General features: G+C 37.0%; 1 protein-coding gene across 1 annotated transcript in view; it reads left to right on the forward strand.

The window, feature by feature from the left end:
• The window catches only part of CNTNAP2 (contactin associated protein 2), a 1529631-nt gene that overhangs the window by 233008 nt on the left and 1269472 nt on the right, over window positions 1-27151 (forward strand). Inside the window, exon 4 of the mRNA XM_065938525.1 lies at window positions 12097-12244. Coding sequence (XP_065794597.1) covers window positions 12097-12244 — 148 coding nt within the window. The remainder of the gene's footprint in view (window positions 1-12096; window positions 12245-27151) is intronic.

Genomic DNA, 27151 nt, shown 5'->3' on the forward strand with positions numbered 1-27151 from the left:
CTCACATAATTTGCTTCTTGGTAGTACTAAAAATTCTTCCTAGGCTTGCTTACACAAGAGCTGGGTGTTTTAGACACATTTTTCAGTCTTAAGCAAAACCTTTGCACTGAGATATATCTATACCTTTTCGTTCATTCACTGCAGGAGTCCATGATTGCTTATTTTAGGTTTCTTAAAAGGTGAGGTCTTATTGAGGGTTAAATGCGTTTATTCTCTCATAAAATACTTTCTAAGTTACACTTCAAACTCCATAATAAAGAATTTGAAGGGAGCATATTCTAAATCCTTACATATTTTCTTTCACTTTGATAAATTATATGCTTCAAGGATTGACAAAACGCCTTTCTGAAGTTTGTTGGTTTTTAAATACTAAGTGACTGAAACGTTTTCTGAGGTTTTATATTTGGCTTCCTATCTGAGGGAATATCTGTTAATATGAAAGAGCGTCAGACCAGGGGTTGGCAAACTCTATCCCTTGGCTAAGTCTGTTCTATCCACGTCCTTTTAAAGTCAGGGAACTAAGAAGGCTTTTACAATTTTCAAATGTTGTTAAAATAAAACAAAAAAAGAAAAAGAAGGATCTGGGACTGAGAGGAGGTCTGTACCCTGCTAAACCTAAAATATTTACGATTTGATACTTTAAAGTAAAAAAGGTTGCCTCTCCCCTTCTCTTACATCAATGAAACTATTGTGTGAACTAGAAAAAATAAGTGCACATGGTGGGAAATCTTAAGTTCTTAAAACTTCAGTCATGTTTAGATTATTCTACAATTAGCATCCTGAACAACTCACTACTTTTTAAAAAGTTCTTTGCTGTTGTTCATTGTTCAGTCATTAAGTTGGGTCTGACTCTCTAAAACCCCATGAATTGCAGCATACCATGCTTCTCTGTGTGACCTAAGAGATCCTCAACTCCCCTCTGCTCTGACCTCAAGTACTACTATTCATTCATTTACACACCAGCCCAATAGTAGATCGGTTGGTAAAGCATCTGCCTGCAGTGCAGGAGACCTGGGTTCGATCCCTGGGTCAGTAAGTTCCCCTGAAGAAGGAAATGGCAACCCACTCCAGTATTCTTGCCTGGAGAGTCCCATGGACAGAGCAGCTTGGCGGGCTGCATTCCCTGGGGTCATCAAGAGTCGGACATGACTTAGTGCAGTGTTTGCATGTCTATGCTTCCCTGTCCTTCACAATCTCCCGATTTGTTCCAATTCATGTCTATTGAGTCGGCGGTGTCATCCAACCCCCTCATCCTCTGTCACGCTCTTCTCCTCCTGCCTTCAATTCTTCCCAGTATCATAATCTTTTCCATGAGTCAGTCTTTGCATCAAGTGGTCAAAGTATTAGAGATTCAGCTTCAGCATCAGTTCTTCCAGTGAATTTTCAGGGTTTATTTCCTTTAGGATTGACGAGTTTAATTTTCTTGCAGTCTAGGGGACACTTCAAGTCTTCTCCGGCACCACAGTTTGAAGGCATCAAATTTTTGTCTCACAGCCTTCTTTATGGTCCAAATGTCACATCTGTACATGATCACTAAAAAAGCCACTACTGGAAAAACCATACAGACCTCAGTCGGCAAAGTGATGTCTCTACTTTTTAATACACTGTCTAGGTTTGTCATAGCTTTTCTTCCAAGGAGCAAGTGTCTTTTAATACTGTGGCTATAGACACCATCTGCAGTGATTTTGAAGCCTCCCAAGATAAAATCTGTTACTGTTTCCACTTTTCCCCCAGTTATTTGTCATGAATTGATGGGACTGGATGCCATAATATTAGTTTTTTGAGTTATGAGTTTTAAGCTAGGTTTTTCACTCTCCTCTTGCACATTAATCAAGAGGCTCCTTAGTTCCTCTTTACTTTCTGCCTTTAGGATGGTGTCATCTGCATATCTGAGATTGTTGATATTTTTCCTGGCAATCTTGATTCCAGCTTGTGATTCATCCAGACCAGCATTTTACATGATGTACTCTGCATATAAGTTAAATAAGCAGAGTGACAATATATAGCCTTGATGTACTCCTTTTCCAATTAGGAACCAGTCTGTTGTTCCATGTTCAGTTCTCTCTATTGCTTCTTAACCTGTATTCAGGTTTCTCAGGAGGCAGGTAAGGTAGTCTGGTATTCTCATCTCTTGAAGAATTTTCCACAGTTTATTGTGATCCACACAGTCAGAGGCTTTAGCATAATCAATGAAGCAGAAGTTGATGTTTTTCTGGAATTCCTTTGCATTTTCAATGATCTGATGGATGTTGGCAGTTTGATTTCTGCTTCCTCTGATTTTTATAAATCCAGTTTGTACATCTGGAAGTTCTTGGTTCATGTCCTGTTGAAGCCTAGCTTGAAGGATTTTGAGCATTACTTTGCTGGGATGTCAATGAGTGTAATTCTGTGGTACTTTGAGCATTCTTTGGCATTGCCTTTCTTTGGGATTGGAATGAAAACTGACCTTTTCCAGTCCTGTGGCCACTGCTGAGTTTTCCAAATTTGCTGGCATACTGAGTGAAGCATTTTAACAGCACCATCTTTTAGAATTTGAAATAGCTCAACTGGAATTCCATCACCAGTTTTCTTCTTTTGATGCTTCCTAAGGCCCACTTGACTTCAAATTTCAGGACGTCTGGCTCTAGGTGAGTGACTACACCATAAAGATTATCTGGGTCATGAAGGTCTTTTTTGTATAGTTCTTCTGTGTATTCTTGCCACCTCTTCTTGTAGAGTTCTGTGTATTCTTGCCACCTCTTCTTAATATCTTCTACTTCCATTAGGTCGTTGCCATTTCTGTCCTTTATTGTGCCCATCTTTGCATGAAATGTTCCCTTGGTATGTCTAATTTTCTTGAAGAGATCTCTAGTCTTTCCCATTCTATTGTTTTCCTTTATTTCTTTGCATTGATCACTAAGGAAGGCTTTCTTATCTCTTCTTTTTGTCCTCTGGAACTTTGCATTCAGTTGGGTATATCTTTCCCTTTCTCCCTTGCCTTTCACTTCTCTTCTTCTTTCAACTATTTGTAAGGCCTCCTCAGACAACCATTTTGCCTTCTTACATTTCTTTTTCTTTGCAATGGTTTTGGTCTCTGCCTCCTGTACTTTGTTACAAACCTCCATCTGTAGTTGTCAGGTACTGTCTACCAGATCTAATCCCTTGAATCTATTTGTCACCTCCACTGTATAATCTTAAGGGGTTTATTTTTAGGTCATACCTGAATGTTCCAGTGTTTTTCCCTTCTTTCTTCAATTTAGGTCTGAATTTTGAAATAAGGAGCTCATAATCTGAGCCACAGTTGGCTCCCAGTCTTGTTTTTGATGACTGTATAGAGCTTCTCCTCCATCTTAAGCTGCAGAGAATATAATCAGTCTGTTTAGGTACTAACCTTCTTTGCTGCATATTTTATTAGTTTTTAGGACAGTAACTTGAAAGGATTGCCATAGGTTTATCTTTATTTTATTGTTAGTTTTGCTAAGCATGAAGATTTGTGAGTTACATAAATGCTATGTTAGTAAAAATAAAAAATAAATTCTTCCAAGCATATATACAAATCACAGCCATGTCAGGAGATTTAATAGCAGTGACATGTAATTTACAAGCTTATGTAAATTGATTTGTCAGTCTTACAATGATGAATTTGTCTGACGCTCTCACGTATCCACAAAGCATATATTATTGTGTGACATTTGTCTAAATGAAGGTTGAATTTTAAAGGATAGTGTTCTATTTAAGAAATGTTCAAATTCATTTTAATTTTTCAATTTTTGATGCATATTTTCAAACTGTAGGGGTTTTGTAAAAATCAGCTGTATATCTTAGCTTGTTTTTCTGTTCCTTTTTTTATATCCATGTAAAAAGTACAAAGGATTGTAACAGCCAAATTACTCAGGAAAAAAGTTCCTTTTCAAGCCGTATGACAAAGTAGTCATTACTATTTTAATAATACAGCATTATAGCAGACTACCCTTTCTTTTTATCATGAGCAGTGTCATTCCAGCTTTTTAATTACTTATATTAAAATTTTCAGGGAAACTTTGGCTAATATTACAGTAGAAGTGTCTTTTGAGAAAACTTCTGAGAAGAGAAAAATATTAATATTGTCAAAATTAGTGTAAATGGAAATGTCAAGAAAACTAAGACATACAGGCCAAATAGGCTACCTGATAAATGAGCCAGAAACCAAGTGTATGTCCAAAATGTACATCTGATAAAAATTATCAAACTTTGATATTCAAATAGGTAACATCAAATATAAAAAAAATATGTGTTGTGCCCAAATAGAAAAATCTTTATTCCTTGCTGAAAACCTGATTCTCCAGGAAAAGTCATTGCGGGAATGGACGGACTTCTTACTTTGCCCTGGTTTGCCTAGACTAGCTGTTTTGCATCGGTTAAGTGCTCTACTTTATCATAGCCTGAATTTATTTGTTTGAAAAAATAAGACCGCTCTCAAAGTTAGGATTTCCTATAAGGCACAAACCATACAATGTGTACTAGAAAACTTCAAATAAGAAAGTGATATATAAATATTGGATGTTGTTTTTGTTAAATCAGTGACTACACCTCCTTCTACATTTCTTAACTTTTCTGAATACTGCTGTAGAACAGGCATTTCACATATATTTACACCTTTATATTCAAGACAACTATCAGTAACGCCTACATCATTCCTCTGAATATTTTCAACTTCAATTTAGGATCATGTCTTAAGTCTCAATATGCTTGGAAATGAAAAGAAGTGCAGAAAACACAATCTACTGATGCTGTGAATTCTGAAGAAAATAACCATATGCCATGCATTTGTTCATAAATAATAAATGTTACCCTTTCTGAAAAGGTATGCTAAACATCCCAAATTTTCTATGTGACCTTTCAGTTTGATGGAGACATCTCAAACACAATATATTTAAATCTTCACTAATTATCTTTCCCTTCAAATATCTTTGTATGAGTCAGTATTCTTTGTCGCTTTTAAAAAAACACGAACACAAAGCAATGAGGACACAGGTCACATCATCAAAAATCCTGTAGGTTGTCTTCTGCAAGCTCTGAATTTAGATGCTGAAATGACCTCATCACAGATGGGCCTCCTTTATCTTTCTCTGATGTCCATCCCTTTCTATAATACAGAGTGGCCAATGGCAACTCATGGAGGAGAGCTTCCATTCCAATAGTTCTGTATTTTGCTTTGTTTTCTCCTCGCGTGTCGTGCATTTGGGGTCCAGGATTGAAGACGTGTCCTGTTGCTCCTCCCTGGTGTTCATTTCCACAGCATCGTTCCTACCTTCTCCCTGAACACCCCCCCTCCTCCAGAGCACCAGTAACCAGTTTATTCTATCTCCCTGTATTTTATAATATGCTGTATCATCTTCTTCTGTTATACTAGGAACTTGGCTTTATTTGGGGAAACATGTTTTAGTGGTATGTGTGCGTGCTAATTCGCTTTGGTTTTGTCCGACTCTTTGTGACCCCATGGACTGTAGCCCGCCAGGCTCCTCTGTCCATTGGATTCTCCAGGCAAGAATACTGGAGTGGGTTTCCATGCCCTCCTCCAAGGGGTCTTCCCAACCCAGGGGTCAAACCTGTGTCTTTAAGTCTCCTGCATTGATGGGTAGGCTCTTTACCACTAGTGCCACCTGGAAATCCCATTTTAGTGGCCCCAATCTTAACATTTAAATGATGTGACATTTTTACTGAAAACTCTCCAGTATGAAGTTTACCACATTGTCATGGCCTGAAGGCCCTCCATGCTTTTTCACTGTGCTCCATAAATCCTGGCTTCCTTCCTGCCCCTAAAACATGCAGTATATACTCAAGATGCTTGCATTTCTTACCTTTGCTTATAAATACACACACACACACACACACACACACACACACACACACACACACATATATATAATTATACACACACATATATATTTATAGGCGTACCTGGGACATATTGTGTGTCTGGTTCCAGATTACTCAATAAAGAGAATATTGCTATAAAGTGAGTCACATGCTTTTGGTTTCACAATAAACCAGTGTAAAAGTTGTGTTTATACTATACTGTAGTCTGTTCAGTGTACAGTACCATTTTGTCTAGAAACAATGGCCACATCTTAATTTAAAAATACTTGATTGCTAAAAAATGCTAGCCCTCATCTGAACCTTCAGGGAATTGTGATCTTTTAGCTGGTGGAGGATCTTGCATCAAACTTGATGCTGCTGAGTGATCAACATGACGATTGTTGAAGGTCGGGGTGCCTGTGGCAATTTCTTAGGATAAAACAACATGAAGTGCGCTATGTCAGTTGACTGTTCCTTTCATTTAAGCACTTAGAGGCCATTGTCGGGTTATTAACTGGCCTAATTTCAGTATTGTTCAGTCTCAGGGAATAGGGAGGCCCAAGGAAAGGAAAAGAGATGGAGGAATGGTAGGTCATTGGGGAGGTCAGAATGTACACAATGTTTATAGATTAAATTCACTCTTATATGGGTGTGGTTCAAGGCACCCCCAAGCAGTTGCATTAGTGGCATCAAAGATAACTGACCACACATCATGACAGTGAGTATAATAATAATGAAAAAGCTTGATATATTGCGAGAATTACTAAACATCACAGAGACACAAAGTGAGCAAATGCTGTTGGAAAAATGGTGCCAATAGACTTTCTCCAGGCACTAGTGCCAGAAACCTTCAATTATAAATGCATCTGTGAAGCAAAAAAATGAGCCATACCTATAATATGCAACAGCACATACATATTATATAACTCAGTATATCTAATTTCTATATACATTATATTTTTAAAAAATTATTGGAGCATAGTTGATTTAAAATGCTGTGTTAGTTTTTGCTGTACGTCAAAGTGAATCAATTGTATATGTACATATATCCACTCGTTTTTAGATTTTTTTTCCATGTAGGTCTTTACAGAATATTGCGTAGAGTTTCTTGTGCTACACAGTAGATCCTTGCTAGTTATCCATCTGACATATAGTAGTATGTATATGTCATTCCTGATCTCCTAGTTTATCCCTCCTGGCCCCCATACCAGTAACCCTAAGTTTGTTTTCTACATCTATAACTGTTATTTCTCTTTTATAAATAAATTCACTTGTACATTTTTTCTAAATTCCATATATAAGCAGTATCATGTGATATCTGTCTTTCTCTGTCTCACTTCATTCAGTATTATAATCTCTAGGCCCATTCTCTAGTGGCAGCATTTTGTTCTTTTTCATGATTGAGCAATATTCCATTGTGTACATATACCAAATCTTTATCCATTCATCTGTCAATGAACACTTTGAGTGTTTCCATGTCCTGACTATTTTAAATTTTAAATATATCCATTACATATTGTTTATTATTTGCTCCACTTTGTACTGATACTGTATAGTTTAATAATGCAAATGCCATGTGAGCTGAAACTATTGTCCACTTCCGTCTCCCCAGTGATTTGAACAGTATCTGGTGCATTAAAAGCTCTCATCTATCTCCTGAGTGAATGAATGGATATATGAATATATAGCACTTTGAGCAGAAACGCTAAGGTTGAGCCTTGGTGTGGCATCTGCCTCTCCTGAATCAGGTGGATTAAGAGTGATTGGGTAACATTGTAAAGAAAATCTAGGTGCTGTTACTTAAAGAGAAGAGGTTGCTGGGAGGGAAAGGATGGATATCTACCATTTTATCCCCCCTTTCCTCTTTTTGTTGCCAATGCCAGTATGTGAATAGATTGGTTTATATCATTGCTCTTATTCCCTCCTCTCAAAGTGTTATTAATTCTTCTTTGGAAACATGTCTATCTCTTATTTTCTCATTTTCCCTTCCCACCATGTGGCATTGACTTTGAACTCTATGACTTGTCTTTCTGCCCCCAACATGATCTCCCACCACCCAAGATTTTCTAAATATGGCTCTTATTCTATCATTTAGAAAAGAAACACATGCTGTATTCTTCTGTCCACAACCAGACAGAACTTGTTAAAACACTCATGATTTTCCAATATGAATGCTTCTTCCAGTCTGATTTATGTCCTTATTCCTTATTCCTGAATATAATTTAGTTTATGTTTTCAGAGTACACAATTTTAGTTCTAAAGTAGATTTTTTTAGATAAGTTAGTCAGATCTTTTTGGCGGACAGACATGGGGAGAAGGAATAAAATAAATGAGGACTAGAGAAGTTACCCCTAAAGAAAAAAATTTCACCACAACTAGTAGACTCAGGATATCTCCAGTCCTTGATCTGAGTTCTTTCTTTTGCGAGTGTATGTATGTGTGTGTGTATTTTAATTAATATATTTATTTTAGTTGGACAGTAATTACTTTAAAATATTGTGGGTGCTGCCATGCATCGACATGAATCAGCCACAGGTGCACGTGTCCCCACATCCTGGACCCCCTCCCCCTTCCCTCCCCACCCCATCCCTCTGGGTTGTCCCAGGGCACCGCTTTGAGTGCCCTGCTTCGTGCATCAAACTTGTGAGGGTCAGCTATTTTACATATGGTAATATACATGTTTCAATGCTGTTCTCACAAATCATCCCACCTCGCCTTCTCCCACATAGTCCAACAGTCTGTTCTTTACATCTGTGTCTCTTTTGCTGCCGTGCATATAGCATCGTCATTACTGTCTTTCTAAATTCCATATATATGGAATACACTGTCCTGGTGTTTCTCTTTCTGACTTCTGACTTCCTTCTTTATTCCACTCTCCCGCCGTCCTCTCCTGTGTCCTTCTCCCTTTCTGTCTCCTAAACATCATTCTGCCCTCCTGTCTAGTTAAAGCATATCTCCTTCTACTGTTCTCCTGGTTACACAGTTACATAGGAGGGGGTCATGGGGACCTCTGACATACGGTCTTTCAGAAGCACGGGCAACAAACTAGGCTGGAGATTGGCATCGGAAGTGGGGGTGGTCTTGTGGAGCTCAGCCCTTCACCCGTGGGATCTGACTCTACCTCCAGGTAGATAGTGTTAGAATTGAGTTAAGGTATGGAACGCTGGATGCTGTCCACAGAGAATGGTCTGGCCTGTGGGAAAACCCATGCATCTGGTGTCAGAAATGAAGTATTAGGACAAACAGGAGAACACAGAGCAATTTTTTTTTTTTCTTTTATCAGGCTTCATCAGACTAGAAATGTCTCAGAAACAGATTTCTAAGGAAGTTACTTGCTGTCTGTGTTGTTTTTAGTATTTGTATATCACTTAGCACCATGTTAATCGTCTGTGTGTGTGTTAGTCACTCAGTCGTGTCTGACTCTTCACAACCTCATGGACACTAGCCCGCCAGGCTCCTCTGTCCATGGGCTTCTCCAGGCAAGAATACTGGAGTGGGTTTCCATTCCCTCTCCAGGGAATTTTCCCAACTCAGGGATCAAACACATGTCTCCCACTTTGCAGGCAGACTCTACCATCTGAGCCACCAGGGAAGCTTATAGCTATATATGTTAAGCATATAGTTGATCCTTAAGTTAAAATTGTTTGCTGGCTTTTGTTGAATCTTATTTAAGATAATATTTAGATTAGTCTATATGCACTCGGGGAATTAATTCAGGGATTCTCACTGGTATTGCTTTTGAAGCCAGGACAACCAATAATGATATCAAAATGCAGCCACAGTTTATTAAAATAAATTTGTGGCTTTTATGTAAAACTAAAAGTTGGCTAGAAAAATACCTACAAAGAAAAAGAAATCTGTTTTGCCTGTTCAAATGTTGTCAGCACGATGCAAAGAAGATGTCTATTTATGTGATGAAATTTAAGATCTAAAGCTCAAATAGTTTTGTCCAATGAAGAATTGAAGAGAATGTGGCTATTTTGAAAGGCAGTGGTAGTATGTATTGGTATGGCCAAAAAGCTTGTATTTTGCATTTTTTCAATAAAATCTTATGAATGATTAAAACCTGAATGAACTTTTTAGCCAACACCACAGCTTCAGGAAAACCAAGGAGAACACAGTAGGAATCATTATTGAAGAATATCTCAGTTTCCAAAGCATATAATTGTATATGTTATAGACTATTAGGACTTCCTGGTGACTCAGCTGATAATGAATCCATCTGCAATGCAGGAGACACAGGTTCCATCTGTGGGTCAGGAAGATCCCCGGACAAGGAAGTGGCAACCCACTCCAGTATTTTTGCCTGGAAAAATCCCATGGACAGAGAAGCCTGGCAGGCCATATTCCATGGGGCAGCAAATAGTAGGATGCTACTGAACTCTAGCACGTGTGCACGCACACAAACACACACACACACACAGACACAGCCTATTGTCCATTTTCCAGATTATTGGAGCCAACTGAATGTTCTAAAGAGTAGTTTAAATCTTGAGGAACTATTTCAACATACATTTTTGCATACATGTATTGTGGACTGCAAGAAGATTCAACCAGTCCATCCTAAAGGAGATCAGTCCTGGGTGTTCATTGGAAAGACTGATGTTGAAGCTGAAACTCCAATACTTTGACCACCTGATGCGAAGAGTTGACTCATTGGAAAAGACCCTGATACTGGGCAAGATGGAAGGCAGGAGGGGAAGGGGACGACAGAGGATGAGATGGCTGGATGGCATCACCGACTTACTTGATGGACATGGGTTTGGGTAGACTCCGGGAGTTGGTGATGGACAGGGAGGCCTGGTGTGTTGCGATTCATGGGGTCGCAAAGAGTTCGGACACGACTGAGCGACTGAACTGAACTGATTTGTGTGCAATTAAACCAGAACCTTCTGTTTCAAAGTTACTATGTACTCTTTATTGAAAGTATCTCTTTACTTGCTTCATAATGATTTTCTCTTTTAAAAGTTGTTGTAAAAGATGCATTTAAAAGAGATAAAACTCCTGATTTAATATAGAAACAAATTCAAAATATCAGTTAAGAATGCAACAGCTTAGCCATGTAATATAGTGCTCATGTTGTACCATGTTATGACTTAAAATGTTCAGTGTTCTTTCTGAATTTTTTATTTCAATGTTTAAGAGATTATTTTAAAAATATAAAAGAGAACCTCATGTGGAATATAGCTTTCCAAAAACTCAAGTTATTTAAGATAAGGACAGCTAGAATGTGTATATGAAATTAAAGCAGCTCATGGAGAAGGAAATGGTCACTCACTCCAGTGTTCTTATTTGGGAGATCCCATGGACAGTGGAGCCTGGTGGGCTAAGGGCATGAGGTCACAAAGTCAGACACAATTTGGAAACTAAACAACAACAACAAAACGTGTTTTAAATAGCTTACACGTGAATTTCTCATTTATTTGACATATTCTAAAATATAATGGTCTCTTGCTTTAAATCTTCCTTACTTTAAATTATAACTTTATATTGATATTTTTCCTGTTATTAGATTGCACACTCTTTTTGAGTGTAGCATCTATTACTTTCCTTACTTCTGACTTCCCCATATTACTTCATTTTATGCTTATTATGCACTAAATGTTTTATAAATGTTTGCTGAGGAATGATGGCCATGGCCAAAGAAAATCCATTTTTTCTCTGCCAAAAAAATAGACAATGTGAAATTTCAACATAAAAAGAATTGTGGCAAATAATTCTTGACAAAATCTTCTATTAATAAGACAGATGAAATAAATATGTTCACATATAGTTATGCTAATAAAATGTAGACGTCCCTGACCTCTGCACAGTGTATTCAGTTGTTCTTTTTGCCGAATTCAAAGTTGAAAATTTTTTTCAGATTTCTGATGATGGCATGGGTAGTCATATAGAGAAGATTTTTAAAAAGCAAGAAATAAGGTTGGAGGGTGTTTAAAAAAATGCATACTGCATAGTTTAAATGTAAAATGACAGAACTCATAATTGTTTACTGGATACCACAGTGTATGTCAGAGTGTTTCATTCTTTTAACATGTATGCATTTCCATATATAAAAGAACCCATGGAAACTTTGTCTTAGCTCACATTTAAAATTGGTCCTGTTTTTCAAATAAAGTATGGAAGCTTTTTTGGTTTGTTTATGGTTTGGAGAGTATAAAATACCTCCATTGCAAATACAGTTGAAGTTTATACTAGCACATAGAGTACATGATGTTTTTCAAAGTATTTTCCCCTCATTTTCAAATCTCTCTTTTTTTTTTTTTTTTTTTTTGCCAGGCATTTCCTGGGAACGTCAACTCCGATAGTGTTGTCCGGCACGATTTACAACATCCAGTCATTGCCCGCTACGTCCGCTTCGTGCCTCTGGATTGGAATGGAGAAGGCCGCATTGGGCTCAGGATCGAGGTCTATGGCTGTTCTTACTGTAAGTAACGTGCTGTGGAAATTGGTGGTAGATTTTTGCCATCTTCATTTAATTAGTAATTTCATTATTTTGAATTGTTTTAGTTGCTTTCTCCGACAGTGAATTGCCATGTATCTTTACATAAAAAGTATATAAATTTGGTCATATGTTTTAAATATATATTTACATTTTACACAAACACATGGGTAAGAATTCACTAAGAATACCTTTAGTAGAGGATTTGGGAAATGATTATTGTTAAGTGTACTAACACAGCAAAGCTTATTAATTAAAATGCTTGAAAAATAATGAATATTTTTCAAGTTTTTAAAGAGGTTATCCTTACAGGTAGTTTGTATACCATCTTTTTTGAAGGAATTGCTAAGAACCATGCCTGTACTTCTGTTGAATTGTCTTTTGCTTTGTCTAATTGAGTAATTTTAAAAACCAGCCCTGCCTTTTTTTTTTCTTCCTCACTATGCTATATAGACATGCATCTTACTTTTGAGATGGCTTCCTTTGAAAATATCCATTTTAAAACCAACACCATCAATGAAGGTACTTTAGAATCCACAGTAAAGGGCAAAAGCAGTGTGCCAAAGGTCATATCGTCCGTTGACTCGAATGCGATTTAAAATATGACAGTGTGTTCCGTAATTGTTTCAAGTAGCTTTGTAAAATGTTGAGCTAGTGCTATCATGAGGTTTTCCATCAAGCCTGGTCCTTGGCAATCACAAAATGAGAAGGAAACATGCTTGAAGCTAAATAGGAAGCTTGGCTTTCCTAGTATATAAACCTCACTGGAGGAAAAAGTCCTACACTTTGGGAAACCAGATTAATATTTATGCCAATAGATGTCAGTGGAGGAAATGATAAATTGACCACATAAAGTAAGATAAAACTTTATACCAAGTTGTAAATGTTCTAAATCTTCTCCAAACACAGCCACTTGTGATTATCGAGCACTTGAAATGTAGCTAAGACAATTGAGAACTAAGCTTTATTTAATTTCCATTGATTTGAATTTGAAATTAAGTAGCATGACCATTGGCTACCATATTGGATAGTACCGCTCATAAGAGCCAAAACAACTGCTTCTTAATTTCCTCCTGTGTGCTTTTATAATCTAAGCAGCCTTATAATATTTATTTCTAATGGCAATCTAATTTTTTTCCTAGTTTGGAAAATGATACTTTAATCATCATAGGAACTGTCTCTACTATCAAAACTTTGATGGCTAGCCATTCCTCTGTTGCTGTTGCTGCATAGTTAGTTACAGTCGTGTCCTACTCTTTTGCAACCCCATAATGGACTGTAGCCCTCCAGGCTCCTCTGTTCATGGGATTTCAAGGAAAGAAAACTGGAGTGGGTTGCCATTTCCTTCTCCAAGTTATTTGTCTAACCAGGTCATTTTTCTCACTAATATCCAGATCCCATTGTTTCTCATACATCTATGTATGAGGAGTGTAAAATATACTTAAGCCTTTTCCAAGAAAAAAATACGTCTGTAATAAGAAAATGATGTGTTAAACATATTTATTATGGGAAATGTTTCCAAGATTACTGTGTTATAAATTTGCCTGTATTGGAATTCAGACTAGAGTGGCCCCTTAGATGGCTTTCTATTTTATTCTTTTCATTTGTTGGACCATTGATTTGTCTCAAGGGCGTTGTTTAAGGTTTCAGTGATAAGGGAATTATGGATCTTTGAGAGGGGAAATTTCAGAAACACTCATATTTTGCCCCCTTAAAAATAGTAGTCCTACCAGGGTCCAACAAGGAGAAACTAGGCTTGCATCACTCCCATGGAAAAGAAATGATTTTTCTCATCTTCTGAGAAACCCCTTAGGGGATTTGTCTGAGATCTGCCTTATACCTGCAGGTTAGGTAATGGGGTTGTTCTTTTCCTCTTCTTTTCCTTCAAAGTTTGCCAGAAGAACTAGAGAAGAAAAAACATCAATAGATTGCTGCTTCTGTGGGAGTGTATACCCACTGTAATTCCCCTTGGTCTGTCACTTTCTTCTCTGAAGCCTTTCCACAATCACTCTGTCATCTGAAAAATTAGGCACTTTTCAAGGTTGAAAGTAAGAAATTCACTCTATTCCAGGTGAAAGAAGTTTAGTTACAGGCCACTGCTTTTAAGCCTCTAGGACCTCTGCTGTTTTTTGTTTTCCTGACTTGTCTTGATGATAATATATATTCCAGCTTCAATGAATTTAGACTCATTTTAAATCATTCTGCTCCCTCTACATTTGGTTTCCCCTCAAATTTAGTTGAAACAAGTGCATGCTGTTATTTAAAAAACTTAATGATATTCCTCATGTCTTCTGACTCAGTAAGCCTGCTCCCCAAACACTGATGCTAATCTTCTTACTCTGTTCCGAAGGGACTGCATGAAGCAGAAGGGAGAGGTTCTCAGTCTAATAACTTTTAAAAATCATTTATGGCTGAAACACTCAAACATTCATCTTACAAAAGCCCTGCATGGTGTATTGATTAAAGTAGTGAGTGTGTTTTTTATAGCAAATACTGAATTAGCTTTTAACCAGAGTCTCCATAAAAGTAAGGTGGCACCTTGGCAAATCAGGGGACACACAAACCAAAGTAATTTTTATATATGCATTCAGTTTGGATGAATAAATAATCAAGCCTGTAAATATTTCCCAATGCAAATCCAAGTGGAAAAAAAGTGCCAGACATATGAGGCAGGCGTATAAGAAGATGCCAAACACAAGTAGTAGGAGGACAGTGTTGTCCTCTTCATGCTGTGCTAATGGGAATATCCTCTTCTAGGGCCCACAGTCTACTCCCGTAGCACCCTTGCAGCCTAGATAGGAGATGCTGCCATGTGTGTGTATTAGGTTCCAAGGGCTGTTATAAAATAATACTACAAACTGTGTAGCTTAGGAGAACAGAAATTTATTTTCTTATGGTTCTGGAGACATGTCTGGAATTAAGGTGTTAGCATAGTTGTTTCTATCTGACCCATACCTCTCCTCTAGCATCTGATGGTGGTGGTGGTGTTTAGTCACTCAGTCATTCCCAACTCTTTGCAACCCCATGGTCTGCTGCACGCCAGGCTTCCCTGTCCATCACCAACTCCCGGAGCCTACTGAAACTCATGTCCATCAAGACGGTGATGCCATTCAACCACGTCATCCTCTGTCGTCCCTTTCTTCTTCCTCCTGCAATCTTTCCCAGCATCAGAGTCTTTTCTGATGAGTTGGCTCTTTGCATCAGGTGGCCGAAGTATTGGAGCTTCAGGTTAAGCATCCGTCTTTCTCGCATCTGGTGGTTGTCAGCAGTTCTTGGTTCTGTGACCTGTTGTTGCTTCATTCCAATGCCTGCCTCTGCCTTCACGTGGCTGTCTTCCCTCTGTGTGTCTGTCTCTGTACCTTTACATGGGTATCTTCTCTCTGTGTGTTTATGTCTCCGTATATTTACATGGCTGTCTTGCCTCGTGTGTGTGTCTCTGTACCTTCACATGACTGTCTTCCCTCTGTATTTCTATCTCTGTGTCTTCACTTGACTCTCTGACAAGGACATGAGTCACTGGAGTCACCCTTACCCAGTATGACCTCATCTTGAAGGAACTGATTACCTCTGCAAAGACCATATTTCCAAGTAGGGTCACATTTTTACTTTCTTGGTGCTTATGTGTTTGGGAGAAACGCAATTCAACCCAGTGCAGTATTTTTCTTTAAGATAAGTAAGAATTTCTCTGAAGATAAGTATAATGATCTTCACAAAAGGCAGAGAAATAAGAAATACTTCTGAATGTCAACCCATGTCTTCCTGTTTACGTTAGATGTTTCATTTTGCTTAGTATTTGTATTATTGTGTTTTGTGTTCATCACACACACATATGCATACACACACATACACTCATGAAGTTTAAATTTTGGGAATCAATGTAACATCACACAGATTCATCTGTCTCATTAGCATTTATTGAATTCTATTTGTAAAGCATTCTACTAATTTAAAATCTAAAATGCAAATCAGATCATATCACACCTCTGCTTAAAGCACTTTACTAGCCTACCTATAAAGTCTTAAGTTGTTAGCTTGAAATATAGTGCCCTTCTTATTACCTCTGCTGCTACATCCTATCATTTCCTTGTTGTACTCTATGCTCCACTATACAGACTATCCTTTTTTCTGAGTATATGACCTGCTTCTGTAACTTGTATTCACTCAAGGTATCCTTCCTCTCCATCATTCTCCTGATCAATTTGTCTTATCCTTCAAGTTTCAGTTGAGATGTGATTTCCAACAAGATTTCTCTGAATTTCCATAATGAACCACATAATTTTTTACATAGTCTATTATACTATGTATTCAGTTCAGTTCAGTCACTCAGTCATGTCCGACTCTTTGCGAACCCGTGAATCACAGCACCCCAGGCCTTCCTGTCCATCCCCAACTCCTGGAGTCCACTCAGACTCATGTCCATCAAGTCGGTGATGCCATCCAGCCATCTCATCCTCTGTTGTCCCCTTCTCCTCCTGCCCCCCAAAAAAGTCAAGAAACACCTGGAGTAACAGGCAAATTTGGCCTTGGAGTACGGAATGAAGCAGGGCAAAGGCTAATAGAGTTTTGCCAAGAGAACGCGCTGGTCACAGCAAACACCCTCTTCCAACAACACAAGAGAAGACTCTGCACATGGACATCACCAGATGGTCAACACCAAAATCAGATTGATTATACTCTTTGCAGCCAAAGATGGAGAAACTCTATACAGTCAGCATAAACAAGACCGGGAGCTGACTGTGGCTCAGATCATGAACTCCTTATTGTAAAATTCAGACTTAAATTGAAGAAAGTAGGGAAAACCACTAGACCATTCAGGTATGACCTAAATCAAATCCCTTATGACTATACAGTGGAAGTGAGAAATAGATTTAAGGGACTAGATCTGATAGACAGAGAGTCTGATGAACTATGGACGGAGGTTGATGACATTGTACAGGAGACAGGGATCAAGACCATCCCCATGGAAAAGAAATGCAAAAAGGCAAAATGGTTGTCTGAGGAGGCCTTACAAATAGCTGAGAAAAGAGAAGCGAAAAGCAAAGGAGAAAAGGAAAGATATTCCCATTTGAATGCAGAGTTCCAGAGAATAGCCAGGAGAGATAAGAAAGCCTTCCTCAGCAATCAATGCAAAGAAATAGAGGAAAACAACAGAATGGGAAAGACTAGAGATCTCTTTTGGAAAGTTAGAGATACTATGTATTAGGTTGGTGCAAATGTACTTGTGATTTCAGAGTATGAATTTTATATCATTATATTGTCATTCAGTTGCTCAGTCATGTCCGACGTTTTTCAACACCATGGATTGCAGCACGGCAGGCTTCTCGGTCTTTCACTAGCTTTTGGAGCTTGCTCAAACTCCTGTCCATTGAGTATGTGATGCCATCCAACCATCTCATTTTCAGTCGCCCCCTTCTCTTCCTGCCCTCAATCTTTCCCAGAATCAGAGTCTTTTCCAGTGAGATGGCTCTTCACATCTGATCATTATAACTAGGCTCAAACATATCTTTATCAGTCAAAATAGGAACCATTACAATCAACACATTTTTGCCAATGAGAAATAAGTTTGTTTATTCTTGTAGTGTAAAAAAAATCGTGCTTTGGTGTTTGACAAACTTTTGGAAAACATTTTCTGCCACCTGTTGGTTGTGGAAGGATTTTTCCTGCAAAAAGTTGTCAAGATGGCTTGAAAAAGTGGTAATCAATTGATGGAGGGCAGGTGAATATGGCGGATGAGGCAAAACTCTGTAGCACAATTCGTTCAACTTTCGAAGCATTGCTTGTGCAATATGCAGTCAGGCATTGTTGCAGAGAAGACTTGGGTCCTTTCTATTGAACAAATGCTGGCTGCGGGCATTGCAGTTTTTGGTGCATTTCATTAATTTGCTGATCATACTTCTCAGGTATAGTGGTTTCGCTGGGATTCAGAAAGCTGTGGTGGATCAGACAGGCAACAAATCACCAAACAATGACTGTGACCTTTTTTGGGTGCAAGTTTGGCTTTGGGAAGTGCTTTGGAGCTTCTTCTCAGTCCAACCACTAAGTTGGTTGTTGCCGATTGTTGTATAAAATCCACTTTCTGTCACATGTCACAATCCAGTCAAGAAATGGTTCAATGTTGTTGAATAGAATAAGAGAAGACATTCCAAAAGGACATTTTTTTTTTTTTTTTTTGGTGAGCTCAGGAGGTACCCATTTATTGAGCTTTTCCACCTTTTCAATTTGCTTCAAATGCCAAACCACCACAGAATGGCAAATTCTCATGTAGTTGTAAGAGGATCAGCTTCAATGAACCTCTCATTTTGTTGTTGTTGACTTTCAATGGCTGGCCACTGTGCTTCTCATCTTCAAGGCTCTTGTCTCCTTTGCAAAATTTCTTGAATCACCATTGAGCTCTATGTTCATTGACAGTTCCTGAGCCAAATGCATTGTTAATGTTGCGAGTTATCTCTGGTACTTTACGATCCATCTTGAACTCAAATAAGAAACTCACTCAAATTTGCTTTTTGTCTAACATCATTTCCCTAGTCTAAATAAACATAAAATACACAGCAAGTAATGTCATTAGCAAAAAATGCAAGCAAGAAATGAGCATTAAAATACTGTGCAACGTAAACATGTTTATTTAAGAATGTATTCCTATATCAACTGGCAAAGTTCAGCAATGCAAAACTGCATTTACTTTTGCACCAACCTAATAAATATTTCTAGTATTTATTTATCGAATATTTGGTATTTGTCAAAACATTCCAAAATATAGCAGACTGTAAGGTATCGGAGGGAGAGGGCAGAGAGTCATCTTAGCTGTCATTTGCATTCCACTAATTAGCACATTCCCAGCACACAATTTATGTTTGCTGAATTGAACTAATGGCTGATCTAAATGATATAGACCTAATTTATTCCCTCAGTGAAAATTGATTACTGTTTGATGGTGTATAGCTTCTTCCATTGGTTGAACAGCGTATGATTCTGTTATATACATCATATTGAATGATGCTCTAGGGGTCCACTACTAAACTGAATATCTTAATAGATGTACCAAAAGAGTCTTAAAAACTCAGTATTTCAGTATTTCTTTCTCTAGTTAAATGTTTCTAGACCTTGTTTTATTTCTATTTTAAAGTATCTTAAAGCACAATTTCATGAGGCTGCTTCGTGAATTAGAAATATGAATAGTTTAGCATCAGAAGGAAGAATATCACACTCTTATTAACTTACTTGAATTTTATATCGAGTAATGTGTAAATGAAAGTAAATTCATAACGTGTTAGTCGCTCAGTGGTGCCCAACTATTTGAAACCCCATGGACTACAGCCTACCCGAGTCCTCTGTCCATGGAATTTTCCAGGTGAGGATACTGGAGTGCTTTGCCATTTCCTTCTCCAGAGATATAAACATAGATGTAAGAGAGACTGCGCTGACGGCCCAGTGGCCTTCCAATGCAGGGGTGCAGGTTCCACCCAGGAGGCTAAAAGAGTAAACAGAAGAAGTACTGTAACAAATTAAATAAAAACTTTTAAAATGTTCTGCATCAAAAAATCTCTTAAAAATAGACCTAATAGCTATCAAAGTCAAGTTACACATAGTAAAGAGATAATTAAAATTGTCCTGCAAATATATTATATATGCAAGGACATGCTGTGACCTTTAGCTTGTGTGCAATCAGATAAAAATAAATGCATTTGCTGTGTATAAGCAGAAATAGTCTTGTTATTAAGAGAAATGAAACTTAGATTCAAGCACAAATAGTGCTATTCGATTCTTTAAAAAGTAGGTTGTATTTCAAACTGGAATTGGGATACTTTGGAATAGACTGCATATATCTAATTGTGGGTCTGGACATGGATTTGAGCAAACTCTGAGAGACGGTAGAGAATCGAGGAGCCTGGCCTGCTGCAGCCCATGGGGTTGCAAAGAGCTGGATGCAACTTACCGACCAGCAACAGTTGCGGGTCAGCTCACTGGTGATGATATCACTACTGATCATTCTTGCAGCTGTTTGATATTTGTTGACTTGGTGAAAGTGTACTGGATCATTTGTGTCATGGTCTTTACTTTTCTAACAGTCTAAAAGTATAGATACAAAACATAACAAGGTATCATCATTTTATGTAGCAAAAAGTAAGGTACTCAGTGAGCCTCATTTGTGGATTGACATTTGAGGGTGACATTTGCATTGGAAGGAAATTTACCATATGAAAAACAAAGAAATGCATTCTCATTTTTCATGTCTGGGGAGATACAAGCTTTCAGCATTTAATTAATTTTTTCCAGTGTAATTTATTTACTTGCAAGATACTGTTGAATCTGTTCAATGAGAAGACATAGCAAGTGTAGCATTCTACTTTGAGTATAAGGCAGTCACAAATGACAACTAGTTCATATTTTGGAAAAATATTTAGTAAGTCACTGGTTTAGAATCAGATGGTCCTTGTATTGCTTACTACAAAGTCTAAATGTACCCTCGAGAATTTTCAGAGTTCACATATAAAATCAACAATGTTGATTTAAAGAAAACTAAAATTGTTAGTACCAAATAACATGTGATCAGACCCATATTTGCAGCCCCAAATTAGGAATAATCATATACTTCTACTGTGGAATAAGAAGTGATATATTTTTATTGAAAATGTTAGTCCAAAATTCTTTTCATAAAATAGTTTTCCATGAAAAAGTAAGCATAATAAAGCAAAGCATAGTATTTTGTAACTTGATAAAGATAATAAAATGATGAAAATAACCATGCTTCAGTGTGATTTACAAATAAGACATTTTGATTAAAACAAAGATACGTATGTGTGCTCTACCAGAACTTGAAAAACTTCCCAAGAGACCACCAGCCCAATTCCTTATTTTACTAATGAGGAAGCCAAAACTAACAGATTTAGGTGATTTGCATAAGGGAGTTCATTGCAGAGTTAGGAATCCTGCAAAGCAGTCTATAGCATTGCTTCCTCTTTGACATTTGATAACTTACCCCTCTTGTTAATTATTCTTTTCTTCTTCTCTACTCACTAGGACTTTTTATAATCACAGTGGTGACCTATAGAAAATATTATTTGTAGATTTCAGTGACTATAAGCATTCTCAATGGTTTTCACTGTAAGAACATATAAAAGGGGATATTTAGCAAGAAAAATATCTCAGCAATATTGCATATCCCTGATGTCCAGTAGGACAATTTAAATGACGGATCATCAAAATTTACACATTTAAGGACGACTTGAAAACAATACAACTCAAGCTTTCTTTGCATTTTTGATGCAGAATGTTTGTCACCCTTAGTGTATTTCCGAGAAAATCTCAGCTCCTGAGACCTTTTAACTCCTTTTTACATAAATGTTAATTCTTATATATGTTAGGTAATTTCAAACAGCATTAAAATCCAAGCTACAGTTATACAGTTCATCAATATTTCACTTACAATTCATGCCTGTGAAGAAGAAGTAAAATTTAAAGTGTTGCAAATATAAACTGAGTTTTTTTTTAAATTCATTTTCTATTCCTGAGTTGTTAGTCTGAATTATCTCTATTTAAATTAGCTTAGCTAGGGAGAGAGAAGAGCAAATATTTAAATTGGCAATTATCACCTTCATGAATTGAAAGTAATAATATAATAAAATAATCATTTAGTAAGCTGACTTTTTATTTCTAATAATCCCAATTATATATCACTTAAAAATTAGAAGTCAGTCATTTTGAAACATTTGATTATTTATTCTTATTAAACTAGTGTCAGATCATTTATACCTAGACTTGAAGAGAATTATCACAGTTTTCCTTTTTATACTCCTATTCTGGATGGAAAACATACGTAGTATTGGATTGGCCAAAAAGTTGATTCAAGTTTGTCCAAAGGATGTAACAGAAAAATTGAGCTTTTCGGCCAACCCGATATTTTCTTATGCTCCAAACAATGTCATATTGATCTTTTCAGCCTTTCATGATTGTTTTGGGAGAAGGTAAAGAAGCTGTCCTATGATTCACTTCATTTCCAGTTCCTGGGGAAATGGTCTTAAGGAAGAAAGATGGCAGCAGACCTGCACCAATTTCTTTAAACATTCCAATTATGGTACCCGGAAGCTCCGCCAAATAATTATCTTTTCTAGGAGGAAAGCCTTCAGCTGTGAAATGTTTTGAATAGTATATCCCTTTTCAGGCTGCTTTAGTTTCTCTGGTTTATATTCATAGCTCCCTGAAAAATAATTCTTAAGCTAGGTAATTATTGAGGTGCTGAATGAAGATGTTTCATAACCTGAATGCTCCGGAATTGGTAGGAACTATGCTTCACCCCTGGGTCAGGAAGATCCCCTGGAGAAGGGCATGGCAACCCACTCCAGTATTTTTGCTTGGGAAACCCCATAGACAGAGGAGCCGGGTGGGCTACAGTCCACGGGGTTGCAGAGTCAGACAGGAATGAGTGGCTAAGACTTTCACGTTCATACCTCATTCCTGAGCTAAGGGAGCGGTTTGGGCTGGGGGACCTTACACGTGGGAGCAGGGCGTGAGGTGAACTTGGTGGTAGGTTGTCTGAATTATCTGACACCCTCTCATTTTTCTAAGATGTCAGTGTACATACTATCAGGCCTTAATTTTAGGTCTTTTAGTAAAGTCTCTTGATTACTTGTTTCTTAAAGTTATGGTAAAATTAAGCTCTGGATAAAACCTTTATTTGTATAAATGTGATTTAACCATCTAAGCCAAATATCACCACATGATTGTATTAATTACCAGACTTGGTCAAATCAACAGCATGCAAAACCTCAGGCAATGTTCTTCCTTCCCTGCAATTAACCTGCTGTTTATCAGGTTGTGTATATTTAGTTTGTGCTATTTTAAACTCTCTAGCAACCGCATTTGTGTCCCGTACAAAATAAATCTAGAGATTGGACAAGTACCTTCTTACACTTACTTTGAAATGAAAATGTTCCAGTGCTTGGGAGGGGAATCCTCTTTCCTATGGCACTGTGTTTAAATTGAAAATGTCATTCTTGCCCTGATATCATATTACAAGGTTTTCCTGTGTTGTGCAGAATTAGGTGAAAGTGTGCCTGAATTTACCCACTGTTACAAGTATTTGAGTACAACTGGTTCAGTGACCCCTCTGATTAACCTCTACTCCAAATTCAGACATATTATGTCCATCTATTACAGGGGATGGTTTTAGTTGACCCAAAATAATGCATATTTACTAATACTAGAGTCAGCATTCAAAGAGCAGGTGCAGTGATTATCACAACGCAACCCAATAAGAGGTCCAGAAGCATGTCTGAGGGCTACAACAGAAAAAGGGGTTTCGAGACATTCTCCAGGTGAGCTTTCATCAACCATGTTTAGGTAAAATGTGACACAAATTCATTTGAAACCATGCTACCGAGGAGGTACTCAACTCAAGATCATAAGATGACTGGAAAACACGTTGTGTTTCCCCTCTTCATTACACAACAGTGTAGACTCATTCTGGTCTTGGTTCCAGACTCCTCCATCCCTCACATGATCTTCCATCGTCACTCTAGATCACCTCATTGCCTTCAGTTTTTCTAGTTCTTGGCACTTATTCTCTATTTTCTTTTTACTTACTTATTTTTAACATTTCTAAAATAAAATAATAAAGTTTTAAAGCAAATCATATTTTATAAACTGGAAGCAGAGAATTTGAGTATAGATCAAAGTCTCTCATCCTTGACCCTGTTGATGTTTTTGGCCGAATAATTCACTGTTGGGTGTGGCAGGAAAGAGGATGTCCTGCTCATTGTAAATAGAATCTTAAGCAGCATCCCTGTATTCTATGCACTAGATGCTAGCTGCACATCTTGCCTCCTCCAGTTTTGACCACCAAAATTGAAACCAGACATTAGGAAATGTCTCCTGGGGGTGAGGGGCTAAATTACCTATCCCCCACCCCCAGCTGAGAACCGCAAGTACAGATAGTGCTTGTCACCAACTGTAATTGATTCATTATATTGTTAGTCACTTTGAGATAAGAATATAGATACATTTTTAGAATCAGTTTAATTTTTCTTCTATATTTTAGTGCCTGCTATGTGCAGAAAGTATATTCTGCATGCTGAAATTTGCTTAGACTTAATATTGATGAAGGTGATAGTTATGATATTATACTGAACTTATAGAGATCAATCCCCTGTGTATGCAGTACCAATGGGAAACACCATTCTATCACCTTATTGACATCAGTATTGCAAGGGAAAATGACCTGTTGAATTCTTGTATCTTTTATCTGTGCTATTTGTGAAGAATCATGCAAAATTTCTCCTGATTTTCTAAAATACAAACTGTTTTTTATCTTGATTAGTGGTCAGATCATCACTACTTTGTCTTTAGTTGTATAGTCTATTCAGCTAGAATAAGTTTGTATTCTATCTTGACTGTTTTTACATTTTCTTTAATGTGAATTTAAGTTTGAGATCAAAATAAGATTGACTGGATCCTTTATAACATTTAAGTCGAATGATATTTGTATGACGGCTCCTTGCATTTCACCTTTGCCACTAGACAGTTAAACACGATAGAAATATTATAGAATAGGCCTCTCTGTTGCTGCTGCCAAGTCGCTAATAGTCTACAAATTCATATTGTTTTCACACACTCCATTCAGCCTTGAAAAACACTGACTTTTAATGTATAGTGTGAAGGATGATTTTCTCTAAAAGAGTGGAAACAAGTTAAACGAAGCTTTATTCTACTTCTCAACTTGCTTTCCAAATGGCTCTATGACTACTGATTAAGGAAAGAAGAAAAGCCAGGCTTTACATTTTTAATAACACTTCCGTTGACCACATAATTCCACATGACACTGTGAATCTATTCAGTAATCTGTGTCAAATATTTCCAGTCCATATGACATGCTATGCCTCCTTCTCCCTCCCTACTACATAGGTTTGTGCTAAGAGAAGAGATGATGTTACAAGTGAAAGCTTTTTGGATTTTGAGAGTTCAATAGCTGTGTCATCTTAATCATGTTTATTCAGAGATGTACATAGTGGAGCATGACAGGTAGAAAGAACTATGCTTTATATAGAGGTTCAAGCAGTTTCTTTAGTGGATGATGTCATTACATTAGTTTGGTGAATTTTATTATTGCTATAAATTGAACTGACCAAATCAAAGCTATTTGGATAGTTCCAGGCAGCTTCAGCATAGTTCAGATAATTCACTTATTTCATAATAATCTTGACCACAAAATTGATTTTTTTTTTTTTGTAAAAGGAAATTCAATACCTTTTAGGGGGGTAGAGGTAAAGAATAGAAATGCTATTGGTTATGATCTTATAACCTGTATTATACTGGGGTCACATTTCAAAATTAAGTATCAATATATCACTATTTTCATGCTTGTTCTTTTTGGACAATTGAAAATTATTATTATTTTTATTGAAGTAAAGTTGATTTACAATGTTATATTAACTGCTGCTATACACCAAAGTGATTCAGTAATATATATATATATATATATATATATATATATATATATTTACACATTCTTTTTAAAATTCTTCTCCATTATATTTTATCATAGGATATTGAATGTAGTGCCCTGTGATATACAGTAGGACCTTGCTTATTTATCCATTCTGTGTATATTGACCTACACCTGCTAATCCCAAACTCCTAATCCATTCTTCTCCCACATTCCCTTCCCCCATGCTTACTTTGCAATTAAGGAACAAGAGGGTGATTTGGTTAACTAAACTATCATTCATTTAGATTAATTCTCACTAGTGCTAATCAGAAGTGTATCTGCTAGGAAATATTGGATCTATAAGCTGAAAAATAGTTACTATGTAGTAAGTGTTTATGGCCTAGTCTATAATGTCCATAATCCTACAAAGTGTTATCCCCACTTTGCAAGTGAGAGAATACCAGCATTTCCTTTGAAATCTTACCCACACATATCCAGCATTGTCAGTCTAAACTGTAATGTATTCACCAAAACATGTTACCTCCTAAACAGCTTAAAACCAGAGCATGAGATATCCACAGTGAGGATAATAATAATTACTATTAGTATCATTATTTTTATGAAAGGATCCAGCATTGATTGAGCATTGACAATGTGTCTGATTTTGTGCTCAGTTCTGTATTTAGTCCTCTTAACCCTTAATACTGCTACAGATTAGAAACTATTATCATCTCCATTTTACCAGTGAGAAAACTAGGAACTAAATAAGTTTTTGTTTACTCATTCAACCAGTGAGTATAAAAACCAGAATAATGAAATATTTGTTTGTTCATTTGTTTGCATATTGATTGCCTATTTCTGAATGCTTCCAAAGGAACAACTGGGAAAGAAAAAGTAGATTTCTTTGTGCCCAAGTTAAGTATGAAGGTGAAGGTGAAGTTGCTCAGTCGTGTCCGACTCTTTGCGACCCCACAGACTGTGGCCTACCAGGCTCTTCCATTCATGGGATTTCTCCAGGCAAGAGTACTGGATAATACAACTAAAATAAAAGTGTTTCCTAAAAGTTGTAATTTAATTGTACCAGAAAGAAAACTGGTTGACTATGTCGTATGGTCATTATAAAAACTTAAAAAGAATTTTTAATGACAATAAAAATGGTCATGATATGGGTATTAAAGAAAAGTAGAATATAAAATTGTTTATACAAAATAGCATCTCTTCAACTTGCCAGTTGTTCAATACAAAGTACAAAAATGCATCGAAATATTAACCATGTTTATTTCTGGGAGGTGGTGTTGTGGATAACTTTCACTTTTGTTTACATGTTTTTCTGCATTACTAATATCCTGTAACTCTGTTACTAACATTCAGAAATTACTATAACCAGAATACAGTTTTCAAATGTAGGCACAATTTGAATCTCTATTTACATGTTCGGATGTATTAATACATGAAAGCTCTCACCCCATTAT

Source organism: Muntiacus reevesi, chromosome 6 (genome assembly GCF_963930625.1).
Source record: "Muntiacus reevesi chromosome 6, mMunRee1.1, whole genome shotgun sequence".
Lineage (NCBI taxonomy): Eukaryota > Metazoa > Chordata > Mammalia > Artiodactyla > Cervidae > Muntiacus > Muntiacus reevesi.